Here is an 18,104-nt window from a genome sequence, read left to right on the forward strand (position 1 = left end):
TGCTATATAGTATGTTGAACGTCCCACCAATATTTATACCACTTGCTTACTCTCTATATTTCATTCATGGTTTTACATTTATAATTTTATTTTACTTTACATTTAATTCTTCATTGTTCAGGCATTACAGAACTTGCATGGTCATAAATAAAAAATACGAACTGCAGTTTAATTTCTTTGTTTGTTCTTAAATTGACGTAGAATGGAGCAAAGACTCCTGGGATTGGGAAATGCGTTTATCCAATAAACAGATGGAGGTCAAGTCTATTTTCGAAAAAATGTAGGGATATATGAGTCGAATGGTATGACCCAAGATACGTCAGACAGAGAAAGCGCGCATATTCGACGGTACCGCCTTGTCATTGGTTTACCCAGGTGCCATTCCAACACCATTGCTACCTCTCATTGGCTGAATCTTTGAGAAAGTTGTAGACTCAATCAATGGAAGTCGCGGGGAGACGGAGCTCTGTTCGTTTGTATATTTTATTTACGTGACCATATGTTTGGTTTATGTTAAAAAAAAAAGAATCAAAGAACCAGTTCTTCTTGTTTTGGGGAACCAGTTCTTGTCGTTCACGTTCGGGATTCGTTCGTTGTAACGAATCAGTCGCGACCGACACATCCCTAGCGGACACCCTGGTTCAGCGTGTGATCACCTGCTCCGTCAGGGACCAGCCGGAGGTCTGACAGTGGGTGCGGAGGAGGAGGGATTTGGGGTTGGTGGGCTGGAACTGCTCCTGGATCAGCGTGGCCCAGAGGCGCCTGGCGGCCCTCATCTTGGCGATCTCCATGTAGAAGTTCATTCCGATGCCCCAGAAGAATGACAGCCTGCGGGCACACGCACGCACAAAGAGAATAAGCAGTGTTTGACCCGTTTCATCTCAGTTTAAAACAAAGCAAATTATGAAAAAATAAAAAAGATGAATTTCACCCACTGCTAACATACCGGGTTCATAATGAGACCGGTTGAACGTAAAAAAAAAGAACATGAACCAAACACCCAGCCCAACTAGGGGTATGGTTGAAATATGCCAAGAAAGTCAAGCAAACAAGAGTAGATCTGTTTGGATTTTTGTAAGCTTACGACTTGAAATGAGATTTTTCCAAAATGGTAAAAATGGGAGGGTATAAATGTATGTTCATATTTCAGAAAGATACGTTCATGTCAGTTTGCTTTATAGTCTGCTCCAACAAAATACGCTTTTGGAAACTCAAAAAAAATGGAAGGAATGAGTCAGATTTCCCCTGTGTCACAAAACATTTCTCAAAGAAGTCGGCTGAGCGGAAAAAATCGTGTAGTGCATCAGGCACACCCCATACCAATCCATGCCACCCACTGAATGACCTGTAACACAAACTTAACATATCTATCCATGAGGGAGTGACCAAACCTCTACACGTCCAATTCAATGATTAATTCCCAGCAGTTATGCCGTTCAAATTCAAATCAGTTACCGCACTAAAAGGTTAGGATAATTGGAAGTACACTGGGACCTTAAGCTATTAATTAATACAAAGGCTGATGTTTAGAATGCCCTCTATAACACAGGAAGGGCCGTTGTATTCACAGCATAGCGTCCTCCACAGCTTAGCCCCCGAGGGTCAGGTCTTTCAGAGTCGGCGAACATTTTCCTTCCAGCCAAAGACACGAATGAGGTCAGTACAAATCGATAGAGACTTGGACTACATGGGTGACACAGCGTTTCGTTGCGCAATGTTGATGAAGAGAACGAGAACACCGCTATCTTGGAAATTGGAAAGAAAGGAACGAGAAAGAAAAGTTGGCCGACCAACCGGAGGAATTATCACGTGGGAAAGTGACAGGGGAACAAAGCAGTGCCTTGTAGGGGCTGTCAAGCAAGGGGCTAAAGGTGGAATTGGTATGATGTAGCTGGGGAGAAGGACTCATCTTGTGGGCAGACAGTAGATTACAATCAATTTTAAGTCACAGACTACAAGAAGACGAAGAATGGGCAGCACTAATGGCTTTTTTTTTTTCTCCGTCTCTCGCAAACTCAATACAGGTAAAAGTCTTGGCAAAAGGGAGTAGCTTGTACTGACGAGAACACAACTCTATTATTTTGATAATAGCCTGTCTGCCCAGTGTCGCGTATTGCGGTGCATTTCAATGATACACAATGGATGAAAAAAGAGAGCGTAAGAGTCTTACACTCTTTTCAATGAGGTAATGGGAAGAAACGAGTGAGAAAGCAGGGCTACACACTGGAAAGCTGGGAGAAGAGTATGGATTGAGTCAAAGAAAGAGACAGGGAATTCTCTGACCTATGTGACCTAAGTGGGGGTCTGGAGAGAACTGGCCCCTAAATGGTGACACATACAATGGGGACCATAGACAATTATATGCAAGGTTTCGGCATCGATATAAATAACCTAATCAAAAAAAAAAAGGTACTTTACTATCGACGTCGTACGAGCCAATTTTGGTTTCTCTGTGTTTAAAGAGAAAAACGGGGAGAAAATCAAGGACAAGACCAAAACAGCGTGCAAATATTGTAAGAGGCTGATGACCTCCAGAAATAGACATGAGGCCATAATATTATATGTGTATATAGTATGACGCTAGGGTGTGTGTGGATGGTGATGGTGGATGGTGAGAATCGATCTTTTAATACCCGTGTCTGAGTTAGGCTTCCCGGAAACCTGTAGTATAGCTCTACGGTGTGTGGCGGATTTCATATACAACAACGCTTACTAAAATGCTCATAACAGTTACACAACGACGGTACTAAAAATGTTCATGAAGTTGGACTGGATCGTAACCATGGCGATAACACGTACCCCTCTTTTCTAAAACGGTCAGCCCAAAGCACATTGTTTTAAATCATAAAGTGTTCGAATTCCAGCTGAAACAGTTGGCACACCGGCTCTTTAAAGGTCCCATGACATGAAAATCTCAATTTATGAGGTTTTCTAACATAAATATGAGTTCCCCTAGCCGGCCTATGGTCCCCAAGTGGCTAAAACTTGCGTTTGGTGTAAAACGAGCACTAGCTGTTCTGCTCGCCTTTGAAAAAACGGAGGCTCAAGCGCGCTGATTTGGAAATCTGTGCTCATGACGTCATGAGGAATCTCAGCTCCTCCCCTTACTCTGCCTGGCCCGCCCAGAGACGTTGGCCCGCCAATGAGACTCGACCGTGCGAGCGCCACATGTGTGTGTGTGAATACACACACTGTAACGCAAGTGTTTCTTGTCGGTTCTTTGACGTGTCTTGTATTTCCACAACGAGACTGTCGTGGGGGTTATCTAAGCCATGGTTGAGAAGGAATTGGGGGAAAGGAACTTTGGTTTGACTCGCTGAAGTACATGAACTGCGACATGCCGCCGGTTGCCGCGAGGCACCATCGCCCGGCAGCGGGCAGCCGGCCGCAGGCAGCGCGCGGTTCAGTCGACTTCAGGTTGATGTGAAAGTGGAAGAACCAGAGACGTCGCAGAACCCGACAAAGTCGTTTGTGATTCATAATATCGTCTGGAGGCGCACACAATATGTTATATGATATAGATATCTATGTATTATATGATATTATTTAGATATAGAGCTCCAGGACTGTAACGCAAGTGTTGTACACTTCCTTGTTATTTGGATAACCGTTCTGCTGTTGGTGTGATGGCGCTCTCGTATCTGGTATTTCTACAACGAGACTCGTATTGGGGGTTATCTCAGCCAAGGTTGAGAATGAATTGGGGGGAAGGAACTTTGGCTTTGACTCCCTCAAGAACATGAACCACGACAAGGAGGAGAAAGGGATCTTTGCCGGGCAGCGCTTATGCACCTCCGCCTCCGGCGGTGGTCCCTCAGCGGGGCTCAAGCGGGAGACATTCGCCGCCAACAATCCCTTTCTCCTCCATGTCGTGGTTCATGTTCTTGAGGGAGTCAAAGCCAAAGTTCCTTCCCCCCAATTCATTCTCAACTTTGGCTGAGATAACCCCCAATACGAGTCTCGTTGTAGAAATACCAGATACGAGAGTCCGACGTGTTATGCGCCATCACACCAACAGCAGAACGGTTATCCAAATAACAAGGAAGTGTACAACACTTGCGTTACAGTCCTGGAGCTCTATATCTAAATAATATCATATACATAGATATCTATATCATATAACATATTGTGTGCGCCTCCGGACGATATTATGAATCACAAACGACTTTGTCGGGTTCTGCGACGTCTCTGGTTCTTCCACTTTCACATCAACCTGAAGTCGACTGAACCGCGCGCTGCCTGCTGCCGGCTGCCCGCTGCCGGGCGATGGTGCCTCGCGGCAACCGGCGGCATGTCGCAGTTCATGTACTTCAGCGAGTCAAATCAAAGTTCCTTTCCCCCAATTCCTTCTCAACCATGGCTCAGATAACCCCCACGACAGTCTCGTTGTAGAAATACAAGACACGTCAAAGAACCGACAAGAAACACTTGCGTTACAGTGTGTGTATTCACATTGATGTGGACGTTGAAGAACCAGGAACGTCGGAGAACCCAACGCGGTCGTTTGAGATTCATAATATCGGCTCACACAGCTTTTGGCCGTGATAATATATATTATATGATATAGATATCTGTGTAGGCTATATGATAATATTTAGATATAGAGCTCCAGGACTCCCGTGTGTTCTAGAATATTTACAGAACACGGCTAAAGGCTGTGTGCGGCTCGCCATTGCGATACATCCACTGTAAACAGAGCGCATGGTGGCTGCAAGCTGCTCAGGGCCACACCCCCACCCTCCTCCTTGACACGCCCACCGAAACAGCGCATTTGGGGGAAGCTCAATGTGCGACTGGCTCGGAGTGGCTGCACTTTTGAAGGACGCATAATTACGTTGTCTTGCAACGTTCACATAAATAACAGAATATTTTTCAGTTTATTTGTCTACAGCCCATTTTGTTGTGAAAATCATGAGAAAATCGTCTCACACACACACACACACACACACACACACACACACACACACACACACACACACACACACACACACACACACACACACACACACACACACACACACACACACACACACACACACACACACAGGCCTGTACCTGGGGGCAAACTCGTCGATGGTGAGGCCAGCCTTGAGCCCTGTGCGGCAGTACTCCAAGCCGTTGGCGATGGTGTACGCCACCTCCAGTATAGCGTCTGCCCCCGCCTCCTGCAGGTGGTACCCGCTGATGGAGATGGAGTTGAATTTGGGCATGTGCTGTCGGGGGAAACACAACATTCAATTAAAGTCAGCCAATCAATTATGTGCTTCACAGACCATGAATATCCTCGTACGAGTATCAACACATTCGCCAGGACCTCCATGGGCGTTCCGTTTCTGTCCCCTGACTGCCCCCCCCCACACAGGCCACACAGTCCCATAGGCGCCATCACACAAAGGCCATCTTGTAGCCTGGGTCCCCCTCCTAATAAACGGGCTACCCTCTGACCGAGAACAACCCCACAGCACACCCATACGACAAGCCAAACATAGCATCCGCACACACAGGCTACCCCTCCACCAGCACCACACCCCCACAACAAGCACAGCATATCATCCGCACACACAGGCTACCCCCTCACCACCACCACACACCCGCCCCAGCCACACTACAACACCAGCATACAACCCCAACCCCCTGCTGGTAACCTTTACCAGTTACATTAGGAGTACATGATGGACAGCGACAATAGCCCAGCTGCCACCACCATCTCAGTAAACAAGGCATGTGGGTCAGCTTAGTTTTTACCATTTGTGTCGCTTTGATTCATTTCATAATGGTATCCCTTCCAAAGGATTTTTTGTTTGCATTTTTTCTGTCAGCTGCGGAACGTGGACACTTCACGTCGAGGTTCCCAACAGCAACAGTGGGGTGAGAGACCCAGGGTTCAAGTGTCCCACGCGCCGATGGCTTGACCCCCTGCAGGGTTCGGAGGAATGTCCCTTCTCCCCTCCCTGAAATAACCCCCACAATTCCCGGAGTGGCCCTCCACCAAAACGAGGCGTGGCGGCTGTGACAGGCTCCTCCAGAGAACACAACTCTGCACAACGGTTCAACGACGGCGACGGCAACAGCGACACTTACCTTGGACGTGTAGGCGAAGATGTCGGCGATGGCGTGCATGGAGGGCTCCGGGGGGAAGATGTAGGTGTTGCGGACCATGAACTCCTTCAGGATGTCGTTCTGGATGGTGCCCGTCAGCTTGGCCTTGTCCACGCCCTGCTCATCGCCCGTCACGATGAACATGGCCAGCACGGGGATGACCGCCCCGTTCATCGTCATGGAGACCGACATCTTGTCCAGGGGGATGCCGTCGAACAGCAGCTTGACGTCCTCCACCGTGTCTATGGCGACGCCCGCCATGCCCACGTCGCCGTGGACACGGGGGTTGTCCGAGTCGTAGCCGCGGTGCGTGGGGAGGTCGAAGGCCACCGAGAGGCCCTGCTGGCCGGCTGGGAGGAGGGGGAGGCGGGGGATGGACATGGAGGAGGGATATTATGAAATCGAATAAATGAAAACGATGTCATAAACGGCAACAATCATTATTCACCGTCACTCGATATACTTGAGGACTGCTGGTTGGTTACGGGTCAACCATGTTGCCCTTGATCCCATTTTATATACTGTTCTAGAAATCAAGTTATGTTTATTTTGCCTTTTATTGACACGGTCCATAGTACGGTCCATACTTTGGTCCAAACTGTACACGATAGCCCAGTATAAATGTCAATAACTAGCATCAGTCAAAATGATAAATGACAGTTTAAAAATAGCCCAACTCCAATCCCTGCACATTACAGTCAATGAACTAATGACTTGTTTCTGAAGACATCCCCTGTGACGCACAAGCTGTTTAAGCCCATTCAGCAAGGCTTTCATACAATCAATCCTACAGGGCTAATAACATGTCATCTAAGGACAAATAATGGCTTGATGACGTCACCAAATCCATATGACTTCATCATCGAGCATGTGGAATACAATGGCTCTGATTTATCTTTGTATTTAGCACTTATTCGTTTGCTCTTTCCCTTATTTGTCGATTTTATTTCATCTGCTTAATATTTAGTCATTTAGATTCACTTTGGGCCATTTTGGGTCATTTAAATTCACTTTTGGCTTTTCTCTTAAGTGAATTTCAGTGAAAAAAATGTTCTGTGTCAAAGAGCAAACTATGGGATAGGCATAGGGATGTCTCCAGGTGAATATTTATCACGCTATGCATTTAAACGTACGTATTAATTAGCATCTCCTCTAGTCTGTTGCTCACCTTTTATGTTATCCCTGTAGAACTTATTGCTCTCCTCCACGGTACTGAAGCCCGCATACTGCCTGATAGTCCACGGCCTGGAGGAGTACATGGTGGGATAGGGACCCCTAGTGTACGGAAACACGCCAGGCAGCTCATCCACGGATGCGTTCGAGTCCGCCTTGGTGTAGACTGGCTTCACGTTAAGGCCCTCTGGCGTACGCCAGATGAGGTCCTCTGGGTTCTTCCCTTTGAGCTGTTTCTTGGCCAATTTGACCCATTTGGGGTGTAGCTCCACCTGCTCGCGGTGTGGCGAGGCGGTGTGGAACTGGCAGTTGATGGGGGAGGATGTTGAGGAGCAGGTAGACACGCCGCCGAGGAGCCGTCTGGCAGCCAAGGCCGCGCATGCCTTCTGTGCGGTCAACATGCCGCCTGGGTGACAAAGCAGGGGATCACCTGTGCGACAAAGACGAGGAGTCCGTATCGTCAATGAGTGGCAGTGGTCAGTTATTAAACTTGTAAGTGGAGCTTGATTAGAGTAGTGGCATATCAACTGTCCACGATAAAGTAATCGATTTTGGAGAAACTGTACTTTATATACACTCAGATTGGTTATTGTAGGTATCTATATCGGTGAGACACTCAACATACTCCGCTTGTGTCAGACATTGAGAAAGTCATGTTCAAGGCAAGTCAGGGATGGATGTGAATGCAGTAAATAATGTCCTTTAACAACTACCGCATACAATGACAATCCTTCATCTACACCTTCATGTACAATATATATATCGAGAAAATTAAGTCGCACATGGAAATGGAGCAATAGTATTCGCAATCAGCACAGAGAAAGTCCTATGTTACACAAGGATAGCATAACTTGTGTAACTTAAGTTAGCGTGAGGGTGATCTGAAATGTGGTCGCTACAATTATTCGGGTTGCCCATCGTTGGGCAAAACATTGACTCGATAAGCTAAACATACATTTGTTCTTAAAGTAACTCAGGACTGTAATACATTCACATTTCTGACCTTGTAGTGCGTTGTGTTGGGAGTCGAGTTGAGTCGAGGCGTGTGTTATGCTAGCCAATGGATTCTCATAACATTGACAGACAGCCAATCAGCAGCGAGTATCATTCTGCACCCTTTGACCGATGACACCGGAAGTTAAACAACATTTTGGGAAGCGGACCAGAACCAGAACCCTTAATAGGTCCATGCCAGAACCCAGACCCCACGTAATAGTGACATACTGTCTTCATTTAAATAAAATCACATTTTCTGAGTAAAAATATATTTTAGAGATCATGCATGTTGTGGCATTCCAAAAATTATATTCTAGGCTATTCCAGTAATTTAATGTAAGCAGTTGTTCATATTTTTAAATAATTAACCGCTTTTGACATAATAATCAGTCAATTTATATACTTCTAATGTAACGTTAGCCTCGATTTCCAGCCTCTCTTCTTGCCTTTTCGTTTTTTGAGTTGTCTATACTTTTCATGCAATCGTTATAATGTGTTTTTGTGAGTGTGTGTCTTTATATTATAAATATTACAACTGATGGAGTACAACAAAATATAATCTAAACTATCAGTCTCAGTTGTTTTTCATTTGTATTTCTGATAAATGCGACACCTACAACCACTAGGTGGCGATTTCACCCCTCGCCTTATGCACATCACACAAACAGACACACACACGACACACACACACACACACACACACACACACACACACACACACACACACAATTTCTCACACACACAGAGATAAACCAAACTCGAGACAGTAAGAAGCATATTTAATGTGTTGAAAACAAACAACCATTGTTGCCATGTCTCAATTGAGTTATGTACAATATTGGATTTGGATTCAATATGCAGAACAATTGCAGTCAAGACTTTATAGGGATATAAAATATGTTAAAGAAAGTATAATTCATTAGCAATCAGCAGGACAAACATTGCATCAAAGTGGCAATCAATGCAGAGTCATTGATACCCAGTTGAAATACAGAGTAGCTTTGTACTTTTTTTTAGTTACTCCTCTGCATGAGAAGACTGTTAGGCAATGCACTATACATTTCTGTATTGCAGTGTAGTGTGACTTCAGGTCAGGTGCATCTGTACTGATAGTATAAAAGTATAATAGGACATTCAATCAAATAAAGCAAAAACAGCACACGGGTCAACCAACTGAAACAAACAATAAGACCAAAGAAAAGCTCCTTTGCCTGAGAAAAAAGGGCAAAGGAAGAAATGACGGTATCTTCATCGCAGTTTCTAAACGTACAGTGGCGACAACAAAGCAGGCTGTAGACACTCGAACCATGGGTCCAGAGAGAGGATGGATTGAAGTCGAAGGACAGAGAGAATGGTAGCTTGAGGGGGGGGCGATGAGGTGGGAGGCAGCAACCCTGGTGACAAGTGACATCCCTCTTGGGAATAGATTGTGCCAAATGCAGCCCCCTCATTTCCATCTCCCACTAGTAAGCTTTTGACCTTTGACCCATGACGGTCATTGCTACTCCAGCTTGAGGAGCTCCACGTCGAAGAGGAGAGTGGCATTGGGGGGTATGACCCCGGGGTGACCGGTTGCCCCGTACGCCATGTCTGGCGTGCAGGTAATCCTCGCCCTTTGGCCAAGGCTCATCTTGGAGAAGGAAGAGAGAGGAGAGCAGTAGTTCATGGGTCAATCATTACGTGATTACATGATGCAACACAAATGAACCGATCTTAAAGGGGACCTATTATGCTTTTTCGACTTTTATGACCTATAAACGTTGTTATAATGATTGATAGTCATGTTTAACCATACTAAAGTGTCAAATAATGACGTACATGCATTTCGACGCATTCCCTGCTGACAGGCTGTGCAGAGCGCTAAACACTCGGGACAACGTTTGCGATTCACTTGTTCACATTTCCGGGAAATCATCTACGTAGAGGCACTCCTGCCGCGCCCCCATATGCCTGGTCAAATCTGCCCGCGCGCGCGCTTCAAGGAAGGTAACCAATCGCAACGGAGTTGGGTTGGCAGGAGGGGGGCGAGGGGGCGGAGAAGGACGAAACCGAGCGTTGACAGAGAATGCTGAAAGCGCCCAGATGAGAGGAAGAGTTTCCCGAAAATCTACATCGTTTTTTGTGTATGGTTAAACATGACTATCAATCATTATAACAACGTTTATAGGTCATAAAAGTCGAAAAAGCATAATAGGTCCCCTTTAACCATTTACAAAAAATCTGTATTCATTATCATTTGAGACCTTAAGTTTGATTAAGGTAATCGATTTGTTCCCCAAGCATACTACATTTACTTGGCAACGGGGAGTGTAGTGGTGAATGGATGTGAAGACAGCTAAACCTGAACTGCCTTGCACTTGACCTGAATGCATTAACAAATGACAAACCTAACCTGTATGACATGTAATGCTTCTCCTCCTTACCTGAGCCACTCCATCCTCCCAGCCCTTGATGACTTCCTGCCGTCCAATCTTAAATTTGAAGGGCTTGTTTCTGTCTCGTGAAGAGTCAAACTTCTTTCCGTTTTGCAGCATACCTGCAACCACAAGAAAAGTCATGTAATTACAGACCAACCGAACCGGTACAATAGAGTTGCATCATCAAATGCTTAAATGGAAATGTAATTATACTTTTTTGCAAATAAATTATTTGAATAAAATATCTCTCTGTTAGTACATGGTTAACGTCCTCAATTTACATTTCACCATATTATTTGCCTTTAGCACTTCAGTCGATACCAGGTCCAAGTCAAATAGTTCCATGTCATAAAGTTGTGGCATAAGGTTTTTCCCTGATCAAAGGCTAATCTTTAAAAAATATATATTATTAAAATCTCCCAAAATAGGAATCCATTTCACATCCGTCTCATGTCTCATTTCACATCCGTCTCATGTTGTTTTCAAATGACCCGACTGAAGAATGGAAACATGGTACAGGAAGCAGTGGCCTAGTTCCGTTAAGATTATTTCCCCTCCATCCCCACCCCCACCCCATTGTTAAATAGGCCATTCCTACAACGCTATGCTGGAAAAAACATAAAGGAGGACCAAACGGGGAAAGGGATACCGCAGTACCGCGCCACTCTGAACCGTTATCGCATCCAGCAACGATAAACCCCATTAGGGGCTAAGTTAGAGTGTCTGCCAGACGTTAATGGAGAGAGAGACAACAAACACAGTCTGGGGCCAAGGAAAGTTAGAAGAGAGAGAGAGAGAGAGAGAGAGAGAGAGAGAGAGAGAGAGAGAGAGAGAGAGAGAGAGAGAGAGAGAGAGAGAGAGAGAGAGAGAGAGAGAGAGAGAGAGAGAGAGAGAGAGAGACAAAAAAAAAGTTAGACTGGGGCCAAGGAAAGGCAGAAGAGAGAGAGAGAGAGAGATAGAGCGAGAGAGAGAGAGAGAGAGAGAGAGAGAGAGAGAGAGAGAGAGAGAGAGAGAGAGAGAGAGAGAGAGAGAGAGAGCGAGAGAGAGAGAGAGAGAGAGAGAGAGAGAGAGAGGAAAGTTGAGCTATGATATTTTCTGTGTCATGAGGAGTGAGATAACATTCCGGGTAGTCATCAGACCTCGGGTTTAAATCAAGCTCACACCCCACAGCCTCCATCTTTGAAGTCTCTGAAGAAAGCAACAATGAGACAAGTCCATGTGATTCATCCATCTCCAAAATGGAATTAAGATGTGTGTAATAAACGGTCACACAAAAATAAAGCAACAGCTCAGAATTAGAGTTGACAGTGACACCGGCCTGATACTGTACGGCCTCTCCCGTTTCAATCCAACTAAACTTAGTCAGCTTCGCAGAACCCCTGGCGGCCAGATATCAGTTATCTGGTAATGTTCCAGTTCTGAAGTCACAGAGTTCATTCATGCATAGCATGACCGTTGGCACCTGCTAGGATTCACTGGGATTCAGACTATACTTTCAGGGATAGTTTCTATAGTTCTTGTCTCGAGAAATGTTGTTCTAAAGTGTTTGGTCTAGCAAACCACGATGAATCTGACCCTACTCCCTTTAAGTCCCTTTAAGTCAGTTGAATTCTTGGGGCTAGAATGACCCCACTCTTTTCTCTTGTACACTGTTTTATTATGTTGTTGTTGTTGTTTTTGCTTGCTCTTATGAATGTTGGATTTTGTAAGGTGACCTTGAGTGTCAAGAAAGGGGCCCATAAATAAAATGCCCTATTATTATTATTATGTCTGATATTAAATGATATTAAATAAGCATTGATTGTATTTTACATAAGCTATTTGTGGGATGGTTTCTATGAGCACATCGCCCTCGCATCCAACGTTGTGTCTTACAGTGAGGCCGTTTCCCTTCATTGCTGGCAATAACGAGAAAAACCTCTCCTAAAAATACCCCGCTCAAATCTTTATGCTCATACCTCTTGGGGTGGACGATTTGGGAGTTTGGGATTGACCAACAGTGGCACAAACCCTTCTCAGGGACTAGAGTAGACTACTAGACTAGACTAGGCTACACCCCATAACCGATAGCCGACAATCTTATCATTATGTTCCCTGGCCTGGGGCTATGTAAAGGGGTGGTGCTAGGTCTATCTGTCCTTCTCTGTGATAATCTAATGCTCATGGTTCACTCCCTTTCCTGCCGGGTCCACTCCCTAACTCTGTGCTGAGAGTGTTACCCGGCTCAAAGCCGTGTTGCTATACGGCTAGCTGTGGAGCAGCAGTTAGCCACAAGGCTATTTTTACCCTGCTCACTGTAGCTACCCATCTCAGTGTCCGGCTACGTCGGCTAGTTGCTCTGGCCCGCGTGCACAGGTGAAACCGGATAGTGTTTGTGTAGGGCTAGCTGTCGGCGGCAAGTTCCTACATAGACGTGTCAAAGCAAAAACTGTTTTCAAAAAGTGGGAATGAGATGCCTGAACAAAGCTGAAACTGTGACATCGCGAAATAAGACATTTGACTTTCCAATCCCCCTCAACCGACTCAATTCACCCAACGTGGGAGACCCGGGGCAAAGAGCTAGAAGTAGGGTAAGCTGGGAGCTGGGTGAGGGGTCTAATTGGGGGCTGCCAAGGTCAAATGTCAATCAGTTGTTAAAAGCCCACCCACATACTTTCCTTCACTTTCCCCAGGACAGCCACACAATACAAACATGCAGTTCACCGCCAACCAATCGTAGTATTAATCCAGTGCGTGTATGTGTGCGTGTGTTTGTGTTTGGGTTTAGCATTGTCTAGAATATCTACTTAGTTTCAGATGTGTACCTCGAGTCTGATCTCAATGCTTGTATTAGCTGGTTCGACAAGAGTATACCGCGTATTGAAATAGGTCTATAGAAATATACATGTACATGCTAATCTTCTTTAGCATAGTATTCTTTGCACAGGTTTAGGCAGCACACCTGGAACAACCCTACGATTTTGCTGTAGAATCCCATCACCAGAACACCTTAGAGTTCGCGCATGAGATTGTCAAACACCACTTGGTGACAGACATGAATGCTGAACGCTCCTTCCTCCGGCTGTCTCCCTCGCTCTTCACGGCTGACAGATTGGAGAAGAGTGAGACACCGTAGCACTAAACTCCCACGGCCCATTGCATAACACCAGGCATTCTCCCCTGCAGAAGCCGAGACTTGGCTATCTCCTGAACGGCAGACCCGTGTTTCCCGGTCTATTTCTGTGCGACACTCAGACCCGCCAAAGTGCTGCGGTGAGTCTCTCTGCTTCATCACATTTCACCCGCCAAGACGAGGAGGAGGTCAAACATGGTAAGGAGCACTGGCCCCTTTTAGCCATGACGTTGATTGTAACGTTTGGATCCCCCTGTGTTGTCAGTGGTAACCTCTCTGTTGTTGTCACAACCAGAACTCCCTAACCCCTTGCTAATAAGGATCAATTGCTTTTTTCCTTGCTTTATAATAACCTTAACCTGAAGATGGAGGAAGCATGACACACCAGGAAGGAGAACATGACCCCTTCCCTGATATATATGCCCATGAAGGCAAGGTAATGTTAATCCTGAAAGTGTAAGACTTAACAGGGCAACAATCGTTGACGTCCAATGAGGGCCCTATTGTAAAAGCCACAGGAACACCTTAAATACAACATCGATTTATACACAAAGTTGGGCAGAATAACAAACAAACTTTAAATACGTTAAATTTACGTTGGAGCGAAAGGTTCAAGTGGATCCCGTGTCCACCCGGCGCCTAAGAGGGGGTGTAGGCTGATGGCGTTGACCGCCTGAGCTCGTTTAAGCCTCCACAGCGGATGCAACACTCCTGCTGCAACCGCCCAGGAGCTTGCAGCATCTCCAAGGTCCTTACACGTTACACGCCATCTACTGTGCACGTGTGTAGGTGTGTGTGTGTGTGTGTGTGTGTGTGTGTGTGTGTGTGTGTGTGTGTGTGTGTGTGTGTGTGTGTGTGTGTGTGTGTGTGCATGTGAGAGGGTGTGTGTACTCTGCATACTATGAATGTCAGTGGTTGAGAGTGATACCCCAAGATGGCAGGGGTCCCAGTACAGTGTTGCGTGGGTTCGTAAACGTCGCCTATTAGGGTTGATTAAGGAAACTCCATTGATATGTAGGAGTTATAAATATAAAGCGCGACCCTACCTACCCTTCTGCCTCTCGGAAACAATGTTTAAGAAGAGTTTGAGTTCCCCTGCCAGCTGAAAGGCACCCGGTTTGATCCCCAGTCTCCTCAGGCTACCTTGAGCCAGAGGCTTTACCCCTCCTGAGCCACCGCTTGAAGACGTGCATCGGAATTAACTTTAATGTTGCTTTGGATGAAAGCATTTGCAAAATGAATAAACAGTACATTAAACCAATTAAAGGTACAACCTTTGATTACCGGGACGCCTCTTCCCTGAGCATGACGCAATCAATAATTATGGAATAAGATTATTATTTAATCTTAACAATATTAATAAACCAAAGACTGGAGGCCTTGTGAAAACCTGTTTTGCTATAATTAAGTCATTGCCGCGCTGTTCCTGACGAAGAGTAGCCATCCGACCAACGCCCAACACAACACAAAAAAACGCAACTACTTACAAGCAAGCTCACTACTATTTACGACCATGTACAACTATGAAGTAATTAATCTTAACTGGCATTGAGCTGCATTGAGATACATGTCGTTAAGGAGCATGAGGACGTTGGGGTTCGAACACAGTTCTTTTTGGTTTGGAGTTGAACACTCTGAGCACTACCATATCCCCATGGGTGAGGTAAATTGATCTTATCTCGTCTGGGAGAGCTCTGTCGGGTGGGGGGGGGGGGGGGGGGGGACACAATGTACTGAGGTCTGGGATGGGCTCCCGCAAGATGAAGAATAAGAAACCTGCCTTTTGTTGACGTTCTGTCTGACCTACTTGTCATGACTCCCATGCCCAAGGGATAAAAATGTGTTCTCCCAAACAGCCCCTTTATTGCCTCGCCCTCCAATCGGTATGTGTGTGTGTGTGTGTGTGTGTGTGTGTGTGTGTGTGTGTGTGTGTGTGTGTGTGTGTGTGTGTGTGTGTGTGTGTGTGTGTGTGTGTGTGTGTGTGTTTGTGTATTAGCATTTAAATGGTGGCTTGGTGCCTTTTCATTAAAGACATTTTCAGAGCGGACAGGAAAACCCACAAGACATGAAAAAGCCGAACACGCAAACGCAGGCAACCAATTTGCACAACTTAAACCACGGCATATTTCAATAGACCCCCAGTATATATTCTCCATAAATTATTAAAGACACATTTCCCTAAGAATTTACAATGTGCACTTTGCTTATTTTTATCTCAAATGTTGAATTCAATCCATGCTTTGTATCTTAAATGAAACTAGAACGTACTGATTAAAAAAAGGAACAATAATTTTTGTGTTTCCTCTAATTTTGATTCTATACTATAATTATGTATCATCCATTCTTGTAAATCACACTGGATTAAAGTGACTTCTAAAAGACTAGACTTGAAGGTGACCAAGCAGACAGCAAAAGCTGCAGAGGTGTGAATGTTGTTGGGTGAGACCAGTGTATCTCTGCAGTCGTTACCTATGTAATGCACCACACACGTCTGGCCCTTCTTTGGAAATGTTCTTCCTGTGAAAGGGGGTAAAGAGGGACAGAAAAAAATGTATAAAGAATGTGTTATTGTGTGTTTCCACGACCCAGACGTTGTTAATCTTATATCCTCGTCGAAAAATGGGGATTAAGACTCTCAACGTGTTCTTGGCACAAATGTTAAATCCTCCTCATGGAGTGGTATGTGGAAGGCTACAAAGTACCTTCTAGCATTCGCACTTTTGCGTGTAGATACCACTGAATTAGCAGCCTTGAGAACAGAGGGCTATCACATTCCTGACGTGCGTTTGTGTATTACACAGTATACTAAACATGTGTAGTAGCCTACTGTGTGCATGATGCTGGCCTAACGCCTGCCGGTCCCACATAGATGTCCCTAGTCCCTGTCTAGACAACGTCTGTGTCTGATTTAAGAATCGATCGAGCTTTACTATAGCTTTGAATTTGTAGCCCAAGTGGTTGCCACCAAAGTACCGCCGAGCATCTGCCGTGGGATTAATGGAGAGAGGTGGTAGTTAGATGGTACTTCATTCTCCTCATTTCATTGTAGGATTTATGGAAATCTGTCTGAACGGGAGGGGGCCAGACGCGTATGCCAGAGCAAATAAAAACTGAGCTCGAATATTCGTCTGCCTTCCCGGGCTGGGCCTATGTTGCACCCCGACCAGAGCTGCAGTATCAATGACCTTTTATTGATGTTATTTGATTGATGATTCATCACTACACTATAAATGTCTGACATGATTTATTAATGGGGGATTGTACAATTCCAATAAAAAACATAATTCACGTGCATATTTTCAGTCAAAAGGACATCATCTATAAACACTCCTCATATGGACTTGGTCGGGCTGCTTCAGACCTCCATGTAGTGCATTACGATCAGTAGAGTGGACCATCACTGTCTCGACCATCCGTGGAAGTTTAGGTTTCCCCTCTCATGCGCTTTAAAATGTAACACCCGTGTTTCCATTTGTAACTATGGCTACTTAGGCAAGACACATGATCGGCTGTACGCATTCACCACAGAAGCGATGAGCCTCAGTCGGAAACCTTCAATGTAACAACGCCGTTGTGTATCCCGTTGTTATACCTACGCCCCCTCCTCTTGGATGTATAGAATACATGTCATTAATGCTTATTTACAAAACACACAAAGCACACATGACATCCCCAGTGATGTGAGAGCCGCAGGAGTGAGTGGAGCGATCTAGAAAAATATGTTAGGTCAAGCGAGGAGGATGACAACAGAAACGAGGTGTTACTGAAACCACACACCACCGACCCACACGATATGGGATATCTATATTTAACATGATAAGTAAACATTCCTTGTAGGATGCAAATGTGCACTGACGTTGCGTTAACAATCACAGACCGACGATGGCATTGGCCATCGCACACAAACACGAAGAAATCTACATACCATCTCCGGGGGATATCGATTCCACTTCCACACCCATTACTGCACTAAATGAGACGTGGTTCCTAAAGCATTGAGTCTATAAAGAGTGCTAATCTAATGCTGCAGCCACTTAACGGGCTCAACACGGAGGGAGCATGCATTCAGCGACCACCAGCATCTGCACTGTGCTGCCAACCCAAGATGTGGTCATTAAACTGTCGGATAGAGATGTATAACCTCCCCCCCACCACCACCCATCTCCACCACCCCCACCCCCTCAAATATCATCACTATCCTGTTGTTTTACTCGAGGAGACTCGATACTTTAATGTACGTTGTTATTAGTTGTGCATGTGTAATGTGTACTGTCCGCTGTTACATGTTACATTATGTTGTATTATCA

At 45.3% G+C, this 18,104-nt stretch overlaps 2 protein-coding genes and 1 pseudogene across 2 annotated transcripts in view; 1 reads left to right on the forward strand and 2 right to left on the reverse strand.

The window, feature by feature from the left end:
- mmut (methylmalonyl CoA mutase) overlaps nt 1–8,399 on the reverse strand; it is a 35,170-nt gene extending 26,771 nt beyond the window's left edge. Inside the window, exons 1-5 of the mRNA XM_060041123.1 lie at nt 8,276–8,399; nt 7,268–7,702; nt 6,082–6,449; nt 5,056–5,213; nt 657–828 (exon numbers count right to left, since the gene is read on the reverse strand). Of these exons, the coding sequence (XP_059897106.1) occupies nt 657–828; nt 5,056–5,213; nt 6,082–6,449; nt 7,268–7,673 (1,104 nt within the window). The 5' untranslated portion in view covers nt 7,674–7,702; nt 8,276–8,399. The remainder of the gene's footprint in view (nt 1–656; nt 829–5,055; nt 5,214–6,081; nt 6,450–7,267; nt 7,703–8,275) is intronic.
- A 631-nt stretch (nt 8,400–9,030) lies between these two features.
- On the reverse strand, nt 9,031–17,932 carry fkbp1b (FKBP prolyl isomerase 1B). The gene is made up of 4 exons (XM_060041713.1): nt 17,723–17,932; nt 16,267–16,314; nt 10,692–10,804; nt 9,031–9,898 (listed from the first exon to the last, which is right to left on the reverse strand). Exons 1-4 carry the CDS (start codon nt 17,757–17,759, stop codon nt 9,770–9,772), a joined length of 327 nt encoding a protein of 108 aa, XP_059897696.1. The 5' UTR covers nt 17,760–17,932; the 3' UTR covers nt 9,031–9,769.
- LOC132450476 (small nucleolar RNA U3) lies at nt 12,169–12,304 on the forward strand (annotated as a pseudogene).
- Nucleotides 17,933–18,104: the final 172 nt, after the last annotated feature.

The sequence above is a fragment of the Gadus macrocephalus genome, chromosome 21 (assembly GCF_031168955.1).
Source record: "Gadus macrocephalus chromosome 21, ASM3116895v1".
NCBI lineage: Eukaryota > Metazoa > Chordata > Actinopteri > Gadiformes > Gadidae > Gadus > Gadus macrocephalus.